The 17,812-nt window shown below is 35.6% G+C and overlaps 1 protein-coding gene across 2 annotated transcripts in view; it reads left to right on the top strand.

The window, feature by feature from the left end:
• Spag16 (sperm associated antigen 16) overlaps positions 1-17,812 on the top strand; it is a 979,959-nt gene that overhangs the window by 35,203 nt on the left and 926,944 nt on the right. For both annotated transcript variants that reach the window (XM_052193590.1, XM_052193591.1), the window contains exons 6-7: positions 8,007-8,114; positions 11,353-11,470. In XM_052193590.1, coding sequence (XP_052049550.1) covers positions 8,007-8,114; positions 11,353-11,470 — 226 coding nt within the window. The remainder of the gene's footprint in view (positions 1-8,006; positions 8,115-11,352; positions 11,471-17,812) is intronic.

The following is a 17,812-nucleotide window of genomic DNA, read 5'->3' as shown; positions in this document are numbered from 1 at the left end:
ACACATCTGTGTATTTCTCTAATCCAAAAGTATTCAATGGTAGGAGGGAAGATCTTGCCTAAGTTTGCGTAGCAGTATACCATGAGATAGGATCCTGAACTGAATGAAAAAAAAATGTTTAAGTTTCATTTTTCTCTGCTTACTACAGAAATAATGTAGACAGATTGCTTACTTCAGTTTTCTGTGCATTGATTTTATATGTTTAAACATGTCCATGTTGGTAAGATAGATCATTAAGGCTCTGTTAGTTCCTTACTAGCAGTGTGTGAAAATTCTACTTGCTCCCCACATCCCAAAACAGAATTGGTATTCTTTTCTACTTTAGCCTTTACGTGATTTATTAGTGATGTCTTGTGGTTTTGATATGTGATTTGCTAAGAGCAGGTGATAATGAACACACTATTTTGTGCTTCTTGTCCCTTTGGAATTTTTGGCATCAGTATTGCTCTTTTATTAAAGGCCATTTGCCTAATTTTGATTAGGTTGTTTATTTTGTTATTGAATTTTATGGTTTTTTTCTCTTTGAGATACAGACTCTTTGGATATTGTATTTCCCCGTGGACTGATTTTACATTTGACTTCATTACTCTGATCTTTTAAGAGATTTACTTGATTTAAAGACTATGTGTACACCTGGGGGCTGTGGTATTTTTATCTTTGTTCTGCCCTCAGATGTGTTGGTTATTTCTAGGTTCTTTGCTTTTTCACATAAAATTTGCAAACAAAAACAAAACACAGGCGAGGTTTAGACTGATAAGGACTTGAACATCGATCTTGTTAGTGCATTTCTGTGTGTATGTGTATACATACATCTTATGGTGGGAGAGGTTGATGCCTTGGTAACTCTGAGTCTTCTCTCTGCATAGCACTCTCTATAATTATGTCAGTCTATCTGATAATGAATGTTTAGGAAACATCTTGAAATGAGAAAATTTCACATTGTGTTAACATCTATGTGCTTCATGTAATAAAGGGCAGCCTTCCTGACCATTGTCCTAGGGCCTGTCATTGTGCCTTAGACATAGTTGGTACTTATATGATCGTGCTAATATACTTTATGTTTCTGTAATAATTTTTAGAGTAGTTGATGGGTTTGTCTTCAGAACACTTTTGGATTAGGCTTTGTTTACTTTCCATAGTGGGAATTTAAACAACTTTGTTTTTTCCCTCAGGATAAACTTTATTCCATTTAGAGGATTGTCTTCTATTTCAGAAATTTTACACTAATGAAATATAATGCAGACTAGAAAGGCTGTATAAAGAGTCCCAAATATGTGCTAGAGAAAATACTGAGAGTCCAAACTTAAAGACAGAAATGTACTCTTTTTAAAACAAAACAAAACAAAACAAAACAAAACAAACCAGTTTATTATCTTCTACCAAAGAGTATAGGACTAAAGAAAGTTAAAATAAATGGCAATTAATATGGAGGGAAAAAACAGGTGCTTTCTTACAGGGCCCTGATTTTGAGTACAAAATTCACTTCTATAAAAGGTCAAAGAGTGACCAGCTTTAAGAATACCCATTTAACTTAATGACTTTCAGAAACAAACACTGTGAAAATAAAGATAATAATGAAGCCCATAAAATTTCATGCTTTAGTGTTTAGGTAATTGCTTGTTAAATTAAGAAGGTATTATTTTTTTCTGGACATGGCTATATCCCTTCCTTTTGCAGTTAAAAATATAATGAAGTTTTCCTTCTATCTGGCTGAATTCCATTTGGCCCTTCAACAATTATTCCAATATTAATTTTTGTGGGTCAGTGTAATTCATTTATCAGCAACTGAGGATAATGAAATACTTGGTAATTATATAATTATTGTTATCAGTGAGAAAAATATGTGGCAAGGATGGTCTGCTTTGGTTGGTTCAAGTAAACACATATTTCTATGTTCTATCTTGCCAAATTATGATGATGAAGTAATGCAATAACTTCATTACTAAATATCCATCCCAAACTAATTGCTTAAATTTATTATAAAATTGTTTTACTGGGCCTTTTTACTTGAGAATGATTTTCATACTGTTATAGTAAATCACATTCATGATGCATTGAAAAATTGAGTTTCATATTATGCTAAATACACATGTCTTGATATTATGCAGTTGAATTATATAGATGGGTAGGTTCTAGTGTCCTAAAAAGGGGAGGTTTCGATAATCATTGTAGTATCTCATTAAGACAAGGCATGTGTGAATATTCTCTGTGATATACAAGTTTAAACAGACAGTTTCACAGAATAGCTCTTCATTGTACTTGAACAGAATCTCAGTGTTTGCTGTCTGTGTTAATAAACGTTTTTTTTCTTTTAGCACAAAGATGCTGTACTAATGTGATGAGCAGTTATGATGAATTTAAAATATTAATTGTTCACATGAATATTTTATTCTGTTCCTTATTCCAACTTCTATTTCCTTTTATTTAGCAGACGGGCAGGAGGAAGGTCATAATAAGAGAAGCATCAGCATGAAATGAATTTAAATTGTTTTACTGAGTAGACTTCATTTGTGCAAACAGAGAGCAAGTCCCTGAAAACCAATTTAATGGTCAGGAAAAACTTTAAAGTCTAATACTTCAGTCAATTCCTATGCTTTATTTCCTGGGATGCACACAGATAGGTTTCTAAATGTGTATTGAAAAGTGAGGTGAGGTAATGCTTCACATTTCTGACTCTGGTGAGGGACCTTTGCAGTATTTAGTGTTCCAAGCATTTTTTAACATTTTGAGAATTTACATTTTAAATAGGAGAAATAAAGTATATATTTATGTAATTAATTGAGTAACTAAGAACAAGACTGTTTCAATGGACCATTTAAAATATATTTTAATGAAAGTTAATTTTTAAAAATTATTTTACTTTTATCTTAAGTGTAGGGGTGTTTTACCTACATATATGTCTATGCATTGTACCAGTGGACTCCAAAAGAGGGCGCTAGAATCTCTGGAATTGTTGTAATGAATGGTGGTTAGCCATCACCTGGTGCTGGGTATCAAACCCAGTTTCTTTGCAAGAGCAGTGTTCTTTTAACAGCCAAGCCATCTTTCTATCCCCATGTTTACTTTTCCTAAATATGTACAGTATTGATTGTACACTCATATCTTTGGACAATTAGAAGCAATGTAAGTACCTATTGTCACACACCTTATTTTGAAGACAAATCTCTTGGAAGATCATAATAAATTAAAATAAACATAAATATCCTTATAATTCATCTATTATGCTAAGTATTTATTATGTTGTGATCATGAAGATTGTAGTGGAAGTCTATGGGAAAGAGCTGGTAGGTGAATTCAGAATCCCAGCCATGCTAGCTGTCCAGCTGGCCTTACTCAACATCCGTAATTTCAAAATTTGCTCAAGTTTGGGTGTTCATGTAGTTTCCTTTACCATATGATGATTGTGAACAGTAGCCTTTGGATATGTGTGTGTGTGTGGCAAGAAGTCATTTTACTGTTTAAGTGTGTACACTCTTAGGCCTATTATACATGTATCTTGCAGTTGCTAACTCTGATATATTCATAGTTCCTATAACTCTAAAGGTCATATTGCTCTGTAAAAATTTTCTATGGCCAATGTCATCTTGTTATCATACTAGAACTATTTTAACCAAAGAGTCAAACCCATTTATTACTTAATTGTAGAGATTTAACAGTAGAATTTTAAATTGAATTTATTTTCTGATATTTCCATTCATGTATATAGTACCTTCTTTATCTGTTTTTGAGAGCAATTCTTTATATACATATTTTCATGCTTTCAATATAACGTAAAATAAGGTTTTTCCCATGAGCATTCTTACATTTTCACAACAAAATCCTGCCACAACCATTTACTTCACCCTCTGCTTCCTCTTATTTAAGATATTGTCACCTCCTACTCACAGGGGCTCGGGGTCAGGATGGAGACATCAGATAGCTTCCTTCTCTTCTGGTTCATTCTCACCCTGGCGGGGCCTTTTGTGTCCCTGAGCTCTGGTGGTCAGGACTCTAATCTTTCCAGCCTCCTCTGACCTGTTCAGTTTGTAGTCTCCCCTTGTATCTGTTGTTCTTGGAGTGTCCTCTAAGGCAGTAGTGGGAGATTCTACTTGATAAGATACAGTTCCAGGTCCTGCCCCTGGAGTGAGATGTTTTCTTCTATTTTTTTTTTCACCTATAAAGTGGCCCAGCTACTTCCATGGGTCGTGGCATTTTCCCTGCCCTCCGCACCCACTGGTTGCTTCAGCATGGAAGCACCAGTACGAACTATGAACACAAAACCTCTCATCTCAAAGGGAACAAGAAATTGTTTCGAAGCTGAATACAAGTGACAATGGGCTGAATGTAAATACAGATTCCAACTGGCCCAGAGACCATGGTCTGATGTAATGACTCCATCAAGTTTTAATAGAAGAAAAGATTACAATTCTAGACACTATCAGAACACATTCTTGAAAACGTCAGATAAGCGATGTATAGCAAAGTGTGGTAACTCATGCTTAGTTTTAGGAATATCTGGTTACCGTCTTAGCTTTGGAATTGGTACAAGGTAGTGACTTGTTCCACATTCTAGAAGGATTTTCCTAGCAATAACAAGGGTACATGTTAGGTCAAACACAGCTTATGAGTGGCCTTTAGGTATCGAAATGTAGTCTATGAAAATTTGCCTGCAAATTTGCAACATTCAAATTCATCATAACCACAGAAATTTTCATGAGTTAACCAAATTCGTATAACACTAGTGTGGAGCATCCTCCACCCCCAAATCTCAAGCTTCAGTTAAGTAGCATCTTTGGTCTCTTGAACTTCCCCCATTTTTCCCCACTAGAAACTGAGTTGGGGGAGTATGGATTGAGGAAAAGAGCTTGCCAGTGGATCCAACCCACCCAGTCTTTTAAAACTGCCATACGGACTCTTACTTGGCATCGCTTGGTATTTTCAAAAGAGAGGTTGCCCACCTTCTCGGCTGCTTGTCTCTGATTCAGTAGAATTTGCATTTCTGTCTTAGTGTGGGGTGCTTGGCTCATACGTTGTTTTCATGCCACAATTCAGCTCTTTGTTAGGTTCTACAATAAAATTAATTTAAAATTTACCTGACTTTTTTTTTATTGTTTTAAGGACAAAACAGGATTTTTAGAACACTTATGCATCTTGATCAGAACCAGGAATTATTTGAGATTTTAACCTAATAATTAAGAATGTATAATTAGCAAATGTTAGAAAGTAGTTATAATTCTAAGTTTGAGGCTTTGTGGAACTGTTGAAACTAAACAAAAAAAGTCTGAGAGTGTTTAGAACATTCTGTTGGCAAAAAGTTGTCACAAACAAAGTTTTCTTGAAGAACTTTTTGACAAGAAAAATTATATAGCAAATCAGTGAATTGGAAATACATTTTGTTTTTATTTAGTCCTGTTGTTCAGTGGAAAGCTATCCTCACTGTGCTATTTTTTATTAACATAAACTATGTAAACAGTTGCAAAATGTTGAAAAGTAAGCTGCATGTCTTAATGAAAATTAACTTTAATTTAAAAATTACAAGAGAAAGATCTTAGCTGGAAAAATATAATGTCAATATCAATCTAAATTTTGTGTAACATTCAAAATTCCAACAGTAATTGTGTAGAGAGTGCCTACTGTGCGCCAATTGATTAAAATTATATGAGTGTAGGGGCTGGGGAGAAATGTCTGTACTTTTTGCTATTTTTCTGGAGGACAAGAGGTAAATTACCAGCATTCATTTTGATGGTTCATAACTGTATGGAACTCTAGCTCCAGTGTGTCCTATGGTTTCTTCTGATTTCTATAGGTACCTGCAAGCGTATGCCCATACTCACACCCCTCATCACCAAATACCTATAAGTAATACAATTTTAAAATAAACACACACACACATATATATGTATATATACATATGTAAACATATATATGAAACATATCTACATATAAACATAGCTCTCTATCTATCTATATTTATAAATGAAAATATACAGGGAAAACAAGGGTGGATGTTAGATTAACAACAGAGCTTATCAGTGGCCTTTTGGTATCTAAATGTAGTCTAAGAAAATTTGGCTACAGATTTGCAACATTCAAGCAAACATTAAGTATCTATATCAAACAAAGCATTAAGTAATATATCCTTAGGTACTCCAAAGCCACTCTTGAGCCAATTGCTGTGAGATTGCTAGTTGGTAACTCCATAATTCATGGGCATTAATGGTTTTCAATTAAATTAAATTATAATATCTACAGGGTAGCCTCTCGTGGGCTTACCTAGCAACACTGCATCTAGCAACACAGCAACACCATGTCCCAAGGTCCCAGGTTGAGTAGAAAGGAGAAAGCCAACTGAGCACCAACATTTCACTCATCTTGGCTTCCTCACTGTAAATGCAGCATGAGCAGCTGCCCCTCAGTCCTGATGCTACAACTTCCGCTGTGGTGACTGGCATCTAAATGTGAGGCACAAGTTCCCCATCTTTAAACTGTCATAGCTAACAATGAGGAAAGCAACTAATACACCCGGCTTCCTGGGTTTTGCTCTTTCTTCCTGTAGCCAGTATCACACATATTTGTGCATATGGTTGAAAGCTGTAAAAAATTAATACTCAATTATTGTTCATCAGATATGAACATTTGAATCATAATTTACTGTACATACCAAAAAGTTAGTGTGAATATGAAGTTGAAGGCTGGAAAGGAGATGATCATTGCTAGTATTGTGTTTATCAGACTTTGCTTATTTATTTTATGTGTGATGCAAATTCAGAATTTCTTAGTAAAGATCAATAAAGCTTATCCGAAAAAGAATTGAAAGATTAGGAAGAAGAGGAAACTAAGAATCATTGTCTCTTTGACCACACATCAACTATAATTTGATTTGATGGCCAGAAGTCCTACTGATCAACATATGTTCCATCAGGAATCTGGAGACCTAAAACATCCTTAGCAGTGCCCCAGATACTGTTCCTTACAGAATCTTCAGACATAGCTTACCACTGAGGCTTATCTGTGTGCATTTATGTGAATCTCAATTTTGCAATATTTGTGACACATAAAAGTGTATTTCCTCCCTTCAGATCCTAAGGTAGTGTGCCTGCTCTCCAGGTCAATCCATTTTGTCGGAGTATAAAAAGCTGAAGGAAACAGCACGTTGTTAGTTATCCAATATGGATAGACAGCTGATATTCGTTGCTGTTCATTATAAACCATCCTTTACTGAGACTAGCCTATAACTGTAGTGAGTGACATTTGCCAATTAATACATCACATGGAGCTCCACTTTAAACAGAATTTGCATTATTGCTCTGTTCAAAGGTTTGCATGCCTATCCAGTATAAGAATATTTCTATTTTGACTGAATTTCAAATTTTTAATATTAAAAATGCTCACATTTTTAATAGTTAATTTTTATTGAGAATTTCATATATGTGATCAGTTTCTCACAAGGATATCAATTGTCTCTATCTCTATCTATCTATGTATCTATCTATCTATCTATCTATCTATCTATCTATCTATCTATCTTACCCTCTGTCGGCATGTATTTCTCATCTTATCTAACAGAACAAAATTTTATGTTTTTGGAACTTCTGTGCTTTCCGATCTATCGAGAAAAATGATCCAGTATATAATCTGTCCTGTACAGTGGAGCAAGCTCCCTTCCGTTATTTCTATTTATTGTGAATGAGTCTGTTTTATATGTATTTTAAAGCCAAAATTCTCTTTGGCAATAAATGGGTTGCACTGTGCACATATCTTGCAAGCAAGTCTTCTAACTTGATTTAAAATTATTCAGTGTAAACAACTCACATTTCTGAAGGATAGGCTTCGTCCTTTCCTAGATAACTCAGCGACGTAGAGTAAGTCGCCCGTGCCTGAAGTGCTGGGCTCTCTGGGCGAGAACCACACCTTCTGTGCCACTCAGTTATCATTGGGTTATTCACCATTTGAACTCAACTCTAAGTACTTTTCTCAGGAAGAAAACAATGGTGGTTTTGAAAGTCGGTGGTATTGGTGTTTTTCAGAAAGGCCAAAGAAGATCTGCTGAAAACTCAGAAGGAACGGGACTTCCATCGCATGCATCATAAGCGCATAGTGCAGGAAAAGAACAAACTCATTACTGACCTCAAAGGGTAAGAGGCTCATGTGTCTTAACTAGAGTAGGCTGTTTAAATGGACTTGTTCCTTAATGGTTGTTGGGTAGGGAATTTAAGCCCTTTAATTGAACGCATATTCACAGTATTCGAGTATATGATTGAGAAGTTAAACAAAACTAGAGAAAATGTACTCTGTTGTTGCTTTGTCATTCAAGACACAGCCTTGCTAAATCTGGTATGAGCAAAGGACCTCACAGGTATATTTAAAGTGAGGCAAATCGTGAGGAGTGAGTACGTTTGTGGAGTGATGTCCTCAGGCTGCCATTGTGAGACACATTACTTCATGCAGCAGCATTGGTCATGAAAGAACATGGAACGTTCACCAGATGAGCCATGGCTGACAAAGAACAGGCAGAGCTTTGCTGGGATACAAGGCATGTCCTAAGTTAGCCTGCATTTATGAGAGAAATTACAGAAGCTATTTTGTGAGGTTTTATTCATACTCAAGATTCCTCACTCATTAGCTTCCTTCAATTCTTTTTCTGTAAAGTAAGAAATCGGTTTTATAGTCCTTAAATAAAATGCTTTTGTTTGTTCTATGATAATACGATATAACAAAACATTCTGTGTTGACAAGGATATTATAAAAATATTATCCATTATTATAGTGTTTATCCAGTATAAACACTACGTACTTATGTTTAAATATATATCACACCCACTAAATATGCAATTAAAAATGGCATACTGAATTAGTTTCTTTTATCAATGCTATTATATAATATTGGGCAAGTTACAAATACAGAGGCAGATGCTAGCAGCCAACCATTGGTCTGGGCGTGGTGTCCCCAATGGAGGAGCTGGAGGGTGGTCCGAGGTGGTCAAGGGGGAGCTAAAGGGGTTTTCAGCCCCATGGGAAGAACAATGATTTCATCCACCCAGATGCCCCAGGACTCCCAGGGACTAAACCATCAGCCAAGGGGTACACATGGTTCCAGCCAAAAATGTGGAAGAGGAAGGCCTTGTTGGGCATCAGTGCGAGGAGTGGTCCTTAGTCAGGTGAAGGCTCAATAGATGCCCCAACAAAGGGAAATTGAGGGGGCGAAGGGGGAAGTGGGTTGGTGGAGGGGCATATATGTGGAGGCAGGGGGTGGGAGGAGGGGTTGGGAATCTTTGGGGAGGAGGGAAATCAGGAAAGGTTTTACCATTGGCAATGTAATTGAAGATGTTATTCAATAAATAAAAAAATAATAATATTGGGCAAGAAGCAATTCAGGGACTGTAAGGCTTGTCCTGGCTCACAGATTGAGGGACACATGCCAGCATATCTGGGCAGGCATGGAAACAGCTAGGATGCTGGCTCATAGTATTAATCTGAAGTTGGAGGGCAGAGAGTGGATGAGAAGTGGAACCAGACTAAAATAACCTCTAGGCTTTACCAGTGACTGACCCTTCCTAGTAAATCTCAGTCTCCTGAAGATTCCTCTGCCTTCCCTAACAACATCAATACCTAGCACTAAGTATGGGAATTCATGAGACTACGAGTAACATTTTGCACTTGAACTCTCTGATTCTGCCCTGTGCTTCATGAGCTCCTGTCTCACAGTACAGAATACATTTTTTTAAACTTGCCATGTTTCCACAGGAAGTAATACTTCCAGTACTATAGAAAAGTCCCAACAGGTTTGGAACTCAAGGCAATCTCTTTACTGTGAGGCGTTATAAAATAAAAAAGCAATTTATAATATGTAATGATATGGAGTAAACAATCTCATTCAAAAAGGGAGGAATGGTGGTATATAACAAAATAAATTGAAATCCAGTAGGGCAAAAGACAAACCCTGCAATCCCATGTCTGGTATCTGGGGCTTGTGATGGGATTTACTCTACTATAAGCATCTCAAGGAGCTCACCCTTGGAGATCTGCCACCTGCAGCACATGTAACTTCTCCATGGCTATGGAATTCATTCTTTGCCTATATATTTCCTCAGTAGATATCCCACAGTTTTGACATCTCCAACTTCTATTGCAATGTAGACTTACCATATTTAAGATACAAAGAATGAATTCATATGTAAGAGAATACTGCTCACAAATAGAATGAAATATATCTTCCAGTGTATGATACACTGTACAGTGTATGTAGCTTGAAAAAACTGTACTGAGTGAAAGAAAAGAGCTTCTAGTGAGAAAATATTCTAAGGCACCAAATACACAATCCCAGAGCTTTCTGGGATGTTAGAAGTTCTACTATATTTTGATAATATATGATCTTAATGGATATACTTATTAATTTAAATGGATAACTTAGGATCTATATATTTTACTTCATATAACATATTCTTCATTAAAAACTAAAGCATAGCTTGAAGATATTTTCCAAACAGAATTTTGAAGGTACTTCTGTCGTATATTAAATAGTATTATCTTCTGTGAGACATTAAACTATTTTCAGCATTAGAGAAATGGTTCCACACTTAAGAGCATGGTAAAAGGACCTGCATGCCATCCTCAGTACCCATATCAGGCAGCAAGTAAGTACATGTAGCTCCTGTTACAGGGCATCTGACACCCTTGTCTGATCTCTTAGGGCACCTTCACACACACAACACACAGTCACAGTCATATAGGCTCAAACTAAAAATATATTTTTGTACTTAATTTTCTTAATATGAAGTCAATGAAACATGTTGTTAAGATTATCTTTTATTTTGGTATAAACAAAACTCTTTGTTTCTGGTTTAATTGCCTATTGCTTGTGACCCATTGTTTGAGAATTGTGAGTTGATGTTAAGTTTTGTAAACCAAGGTCTCATTCATCCCAGACTGGTCTTGAACTGACAATGTGGCTGAGACTGGCTTTGAACTTCTGATCCTCCTGCTGCTGACTGCCTCCTGAGTATTGGGATTAGAGGCACATAGCACTTTTCTGTCTGGAAATTATACTCTCTAAATTTTAAATAACTGTGGCAGTCCTTTGAGTACATACTTGAGAACACAAAAAAATGTGCTGCTGGGAAATTGGAAAGTATGAAAGAAAAATATACTTTCCTGTGTTTATCCCTAACCCAAGGTAGACTGAAATGACACAGGAAATACCACTCTGTGCTTCTTGGCTCTGGCATGTTGACCTTTACATGGCTGTTCATTTTTATTCATAAGCACACAAAGATGGGATGAAAGAAGAAGAAAAAGAATTAGATGTTAGATGAAAATCACTGTTGTAGCTATTTTACCCTTTCTGATGATGCAATTGGCCTTTTACTTTTATAGGCTAAAGTTACATTATGCATCTTACGAACCAACTATAAGGGTGTTACATGAGAGGCATCATGCTTTACTGAAGGAGAAAATGCTGACCTCTTTGGAAAGAGATCGAGCTGTTGGGAAGGTAAGGAAAGAGGCAGTCAAAGCTACCTTGAAACAATTTGTAATCATTTCTTGTTTATTGTGCCTGTGTGTGTTGTGCATGTGTGTGTGTATGTGTACATATGTGTGTACTCAGGGGTGTGTATGCATATGGAGGCCTGGTACATATGTATGCATATACAGGCCATCATGTGTTATTCTCAGACATGCTATCTACCTCCTTTGAGACAGGGTCTCTCATTGAACTGATGATGCTAGACCTCATGATCAATGAGTCCCAGGGATTTTCTTGTCTCTATATCTCAAGTGTTGGGATCACAAGTATGTGCCACCACATTTGGCATTTGTATGTGGGGTCAAACAATTTACCAACTGAGCTGTTGCTCCAACCCTTAGCATCCATTTTTTTGAGGGGAGAGAAGTAGCAGGAAAAAGCCCTATGGACAAGAACATGAGGAGTCCTATTTGTATTCATAACTGATAGGAAGTCTGTCTCTATCTCTGTGACAAAAGACAAGTATGTCTTGAAGATATAGTTCTATGGGTCTCGACTAAGTCATATGGCAGGAAGGACAAGTGCACTTGATAGATGACTTAAGAAAAGGAGAGAAACAGATCTGTATTAATATATTGATGTCTGTCCATATATATTACACATACACACACACACACACACACACACACACACACACACACACACACACACACACTCACACGTGCATATTACCCAGAACATATTCTAAGTACAAACTCCTAAGGACAATATAAAGAAAAGTTCTCTGGAAGTCCTGGGATAGCAGCCTAACTTCACCATACCAAAATTCAATTAAAATTGAAAGTGGATTTTTAAAATATGAGCATTAGATCAAAACATATGGCTAGATAAGCCTCATTTCCAACAAGTAAGTGGGCTCAGTTTCGTCTACTCTATATAGAATAATAGTAATACCTAATCTCAGAGGGTTTTGCATGTGTTTATTAAATAGTGTAATTTAATCATCTTTTATATTTTCTAATGTGTGATAAAATGTCAGTTTCCTTTTGCTTTTGTCTTGTTTCACCGCTACATCTATGACTATGGCAACTGTGACTCCTCCTATAGCCTTTGCATCATCTACAGAAAGAAGCAAGTACCATTTTATCATCTGAAATACTTTTATTTGGCTTTGTTTTCTGGAACATCCTGGGCCAGGCATGGTTTTTTTTATTAGATATATTCTTTATTTACATTTCAAATGTTGTCCCCTTTCCTGGTTCCCCCCTCCCGAAAATCCCATAAGCCATCTCCCCTCCCTTCCCCCTGTTCCCCAATCAACCCTCTCCCGCTTCCCTGTCCTTGTATTACCCTGCACTGTGGCATTAAGCCTCTCCAGGACCAAGGGCCTCTTCTCCCTTTGATGTCCAACAAGGCCATCCTCTGCTGCCTATCCATCTGGAGCCATGGGTAACACCATGTGTACTCTTTGGTTGATGGTTTTGTCCCTGGGAACTCCAGTACTGGGTGGCTCATAGTGCTGTTCCTCCTATGGCGCTGCAAACCCCTTCAGCTCCTTGGGTCCTTCTCTAGTTCCTCCACTGGGGACCCTGTACTCAGTTCAATGGCTGGCTGAGAGATTCCCCCTCGGTATTTTTCATGCACTAGCAGAGGCTCCCAGGTGACAGTTATATCTTGCTCTGGTCAGCAAGCACTTGTGGGCTTCAATAATAGTGTCTGGGTTTTGTAACTGTATATGGGATGGGTTCCTAGGTGGGGTAGTCTCTGGATGGTCTTAACATTCATTTTTAATGGGTAAACTAATGGTTTTGTTTTCGACTTAAGTTTTAAAACATTGTCCAGCAATTTGTATATAAAATTTATTTGGAAACATGATACAAATATTTAATATATTAACAGCTCATAATGATGTATCGAATTAAGATGTATCTGAAGCATGAAAAATATCTTACTAAAGTACAGTTAGAAGAAAATATTCAGTAGTTGTAGTAAAAAAATATAAAAAAATGGTTAAAATGTGCGCTTTGAAAGCTATCCATGGGGCTGTAGAGATGGCTCAATGGTTAAGAGCACTGACTGCTCTTCCAGAGGTCATGAGAAATTTCCAGAAACCACATGGTGGCTCACAACCATCTGTAATGGGATCTGATGCCCTCTTCTGGTGTGTCTGAAGAGAGCAACAGTGTGCTCATATACATAAAATAAATAAATCTTTTTTTTATTTTTTTAAAGAGAAAGCTATCCACATCAACATACTTAGGTAAAAAATTGATTTTGACAATGACACCTGGTCTAATTATGCATTCTCCAAGAACCTAAAATGTTGCATATACATAGTTATTCAAGATTGATGTGGGACAGTGGCTCAAAGTTTTCTCTATCCCTCCAATTGGTCTTAATGATGCAGCGTCTCATAGGCGTATGCAACATGGAAGCAACTTATCAAGAGCTATCACAGAATAATGAGACACAAAGAGAGATTAATAGAAACTCTCAGAGAATGTGGGCTTTCTAAGAGTGGAAAAAGATCTATTGAACTTCCTTTCTTCATATTTTTTAATAGGGCATTATTAGAAACTTGACAGAGGCTGAGCTACTCTATTGAGTTTGATTAATTCTCTGGATTATCATAGGCCAAAATAATGAACAGTCTACAAGCTCTTTGCGTGTCCCTAAGCTAAACTGGGCATGCTTATGTGCTATTTGAGTGCTGCTTATATAGTTGAGGTGGTTGAAGTGCTCTATGCACTTTTGAGTTTAGATTTGTTAGTAATTGACCTTGACTCTCTGCTAGCCCCTGGCTACTTGGCCAGCGTCTCTACCTCAGACTTTGCCCATGTCTTGCTGACTATTAATTATATTGATTTCACTGAATTAGTCAGTTGCTGACATAAACTGCTAATCATCAGCCATTTGTTGTTGTTACTGTTTCTGACACTAAAGGGGCCCTAAGAGTTAATTATGCTGAGATCTTCTTGTTCTCACAGCTACCTCTTTGTCTAGGGGATGGTCTAGGTCTCATTCTTGAAATATATCCTTATTTACAACTTAGTCTGTTATAGTAGCCATGTATAAAGCAAGACTCTGTAATAAACAGCAGTACCTAGCACAAATTTCACAAAGTGGAAAGGTCTCTTGGAGTTAGCCACCTGGTCTTTTGTCACTACCATTGCTTTCTAGACCCAGTTTATCAACATTGGGTCCATGTTGTTTTTAACAGCAGACATTAAATCCTTTAATTGCATTGTGGATGAGTTTCTACAGCGCTGATAGGGAACGATTAAATCTAATTTGATATCAGGGCCTGTACGAGTTCTACATGGCAAAGGCTTACCTTGCCCCTGCCCCTAGCTGATCTGCATTCATTAGTCCAATGCCAATTGCCACACCTTCTGCATATTCTAGAATGCTGAGGCCTTTGTTTTAGATTATATCCAGAAAAAAACAAACATTGTTTTTAGGATTGACTGGTCTACAATCTCTTTTCAAATTACCTTATTTAACATAATAAAATCATCTGATATTTTGATTTTTCTTGAAATTTTTAGAAATTACTTTTATCAGAGTAGCTTCATAAATATGAGAGCCAATATAAACCATATTTCTAATCCATTCATCTGATGGTACAGATCTTGACTTAAAAGCCTAATCATCATTTTGAATTCCAAATTAGCATTTTCAAAAGCCAAAGATTCAATTAGTATTTCTCTGACTTCTGAATGTGCTACTATTTCATTTACAGCTGAAGTCAATCTTTGCAGAAAAAAATTAGTGAAGGCTTCTTTTGGGCCTTGTACAATTTTAGTTAAATGACTCAAATTTCTTTTCTTATTCTTCAACTCCTTGTCCTAAGCATTTAAAGCTGCTAAAAACAAAACAAAACACCCATAGTGCCAAGGTATGATCATCAAATTAAGGCTGCCTTTGTAACTCAGCATATTTACCTTCACAATGCAACTGATCCTGGGAAACAGTGATACCTCTAGCCCTATGTCTTAGTTCTATGCCTCTGCCTTCCTCTATCCACCATGTATGCCATTATAACTGAGGACCAGCTTATAAAATTGCTATTTTTTATTAATTATCCCAAGTCTTACCAGTTTTGGGATAATTTTGTTCTGAGTTGCCCATGAATTTAATATCTGTTTCCCAGAGGGTGATAACATACCATTTTAATTGATCATTTCTGTAAATCTCGAATCCATTTAACTTTTTCATAGTTTTGTGGGTGCCTGTCATCTTCTGGTAAGCATTTTATAGTAACTGGATAAACTAGTGTTGCTTTTTTATCAACCTTGGACCACCCCTCTTCAGTTTCATCATATGGTAGGTAGTATGGTAGGTTGTTGTTTAAATTCCTCTGTCTGTGACTATTTTTTTCAATTTTAATTTGTAAGTCTTATAAGGCTTGTATCTTTATGCAATCCTTTCTTATATTTTGGCACAAAAAGTATAAGGCTATTATTAAATATAGCATACGGATTACCAACTGATAGTAATTATAATTGATATTATCTCAATCTCTGCTTCTATTTTCAAGCCATCTAAAGTTGCATTATATGGGTTTTAATGACTTTTTTTATAGTATTTTCCATCTTTAATCTCTCTTTGAGGATTTCCCAGGACTTATCAAATCTGATGGCTTCTTAGTTTGTCCATATCTCTCATGATATCTCTGTCCTTGTAGTTGTGCCCCACATTGCCTGTCAAGTAGTGCTTTGTTACAAAATCTTAGTCATTCAGTTTTACCAATGAAGACTTCAGAGTCAAATGTTGGGGTAAAAATCTGCTATGTGACCCTTTCACAGGGGTCATATATTAGATACCTTGCATATATGATATTTACAACACAATTCATAACAGTAGCAAAATTACAGATATGCAATAGCAACAAAAATAATTTTATGGCTATGGATAACCACAACATGAAGAACTGTATTAAAAGGTCACAACGTTATAAAGATTGAGTCATTGCTTTAGAGATTTATCTCCTGTCTCAAAAGCCCTTAGAAGTCAGAGATATTGCTAATAGGTAGAAGTAGTAGTAGTAGTAGTAGTCATTGTCGTCATCATTGTTATTGTCATAGCAGTAGTAGTCCTTAAAATAATATTGCTTAGAAATTTCTCTCAAATATATATTTAGAACTTTTTTTTAAAATTTATTGGTTAAATTTTCTTCATTCATACTGAGTGACACCATTTCCTTCTACTGGAAGGACCTGTTTTGTATAGGCCTAGAGATTGGGAGAGGAACTGTTGGCATAGAACTTAAGAAAACAAAAAGAGTTCTTTGTATATATAGGATATTAGCCCTCTATTGGATGTAGAATTGGTAAAGATCTTTTCCCAGTCAGTTGGTTGCCGTTTTTTTTCCTGTTAACAGTGTCCTTTGCCTTACAGAAGTTTTTCCAATTTTGTGAGGTTCCATTTTTGTTTTGTTTTGTTTCATTCTTTTTTATTGATATAATTGAAGATTTACATGAAAAATATTTCTGACAAAATTGAAGAAATATATAGGAAAGCATGTTAAAATTGCCAATTTTCATGGAAAATTGAAGAGTAAAATGGTAGACCAAAAAAATTGCTAAATTAATTGAAAAAGGAAGTAGAAATATTTTATGATAAAATTGTAGATTTGCATGGAAAATATTTCTGATAAAATTCAAGAAATATATAGAACTACACATTAAAATAGACTATTTCATGGAAAATTATATAGATAAAATGGTAGGCATAAAAATATTTCTAAGTTGATTGAAAGTGGAATTATAAACATTTTCTGATAAAATTGAAGATTTACATGGAGAATATCTCTGATAAAATTGAAGAAATATAAAGAAAAACACTATAAGATTGACTATCATGGAAAAATTATACAGATAAAATGGTAGGCATAAAAATATTCCTAAGTTGATTCAAAGTGGAATTATAAACATTTTCTGATAAAATTGAAAATTTACATGGAAAACATTTCTGATAAAATTAAAGTAATATATAGAAAAACATGTTAAAATTGAAGATTATCATTGAAAATAATGCAGATAAAATGGTATGCCTAAAAATATTTCTAAATTAATTGAAAAAGGAAGTAGAAACAATTTATGATAGAATTGAAGATTTGCATGGAAAATATTTCTGATAAAATTGAAGAAATATATAGAAAAACACTATAAGATTGACTATTTTATGGGAAAAGTATACAGATAAAATGGTAGGCATAAAAATATTCCTAAAGTTGATTGAAAGTGGAATTATAAACATTTTCTGATTAAATTGAAGTTTTATATGGAAATATTTCAGATAAAATTGAAGTATTATGTAGAAAAACATGTTAAAATTAAAGATTATCATGGAAAATAATACAGATAA

The sequence above is a fragment of the Apodemus sylvaticus genome, chromosome 9, assembly GCF_947179515.1.
Source record: "Apodemus sylvaticus chromosome 9, mApoSyl1.1, whole genome shotgun sequence".
In the NCBI taxonomy this organism is placed as follows: domain Eukaryota; kingdom Metazoa; phylum Chordata; class Mammalia; order Rodentia; family Muridae; genus Apodemus; species Apodemus sylvaticus.
This window is presented reverse-complemented; position numbering and strand designations above follow the sequence as displayed.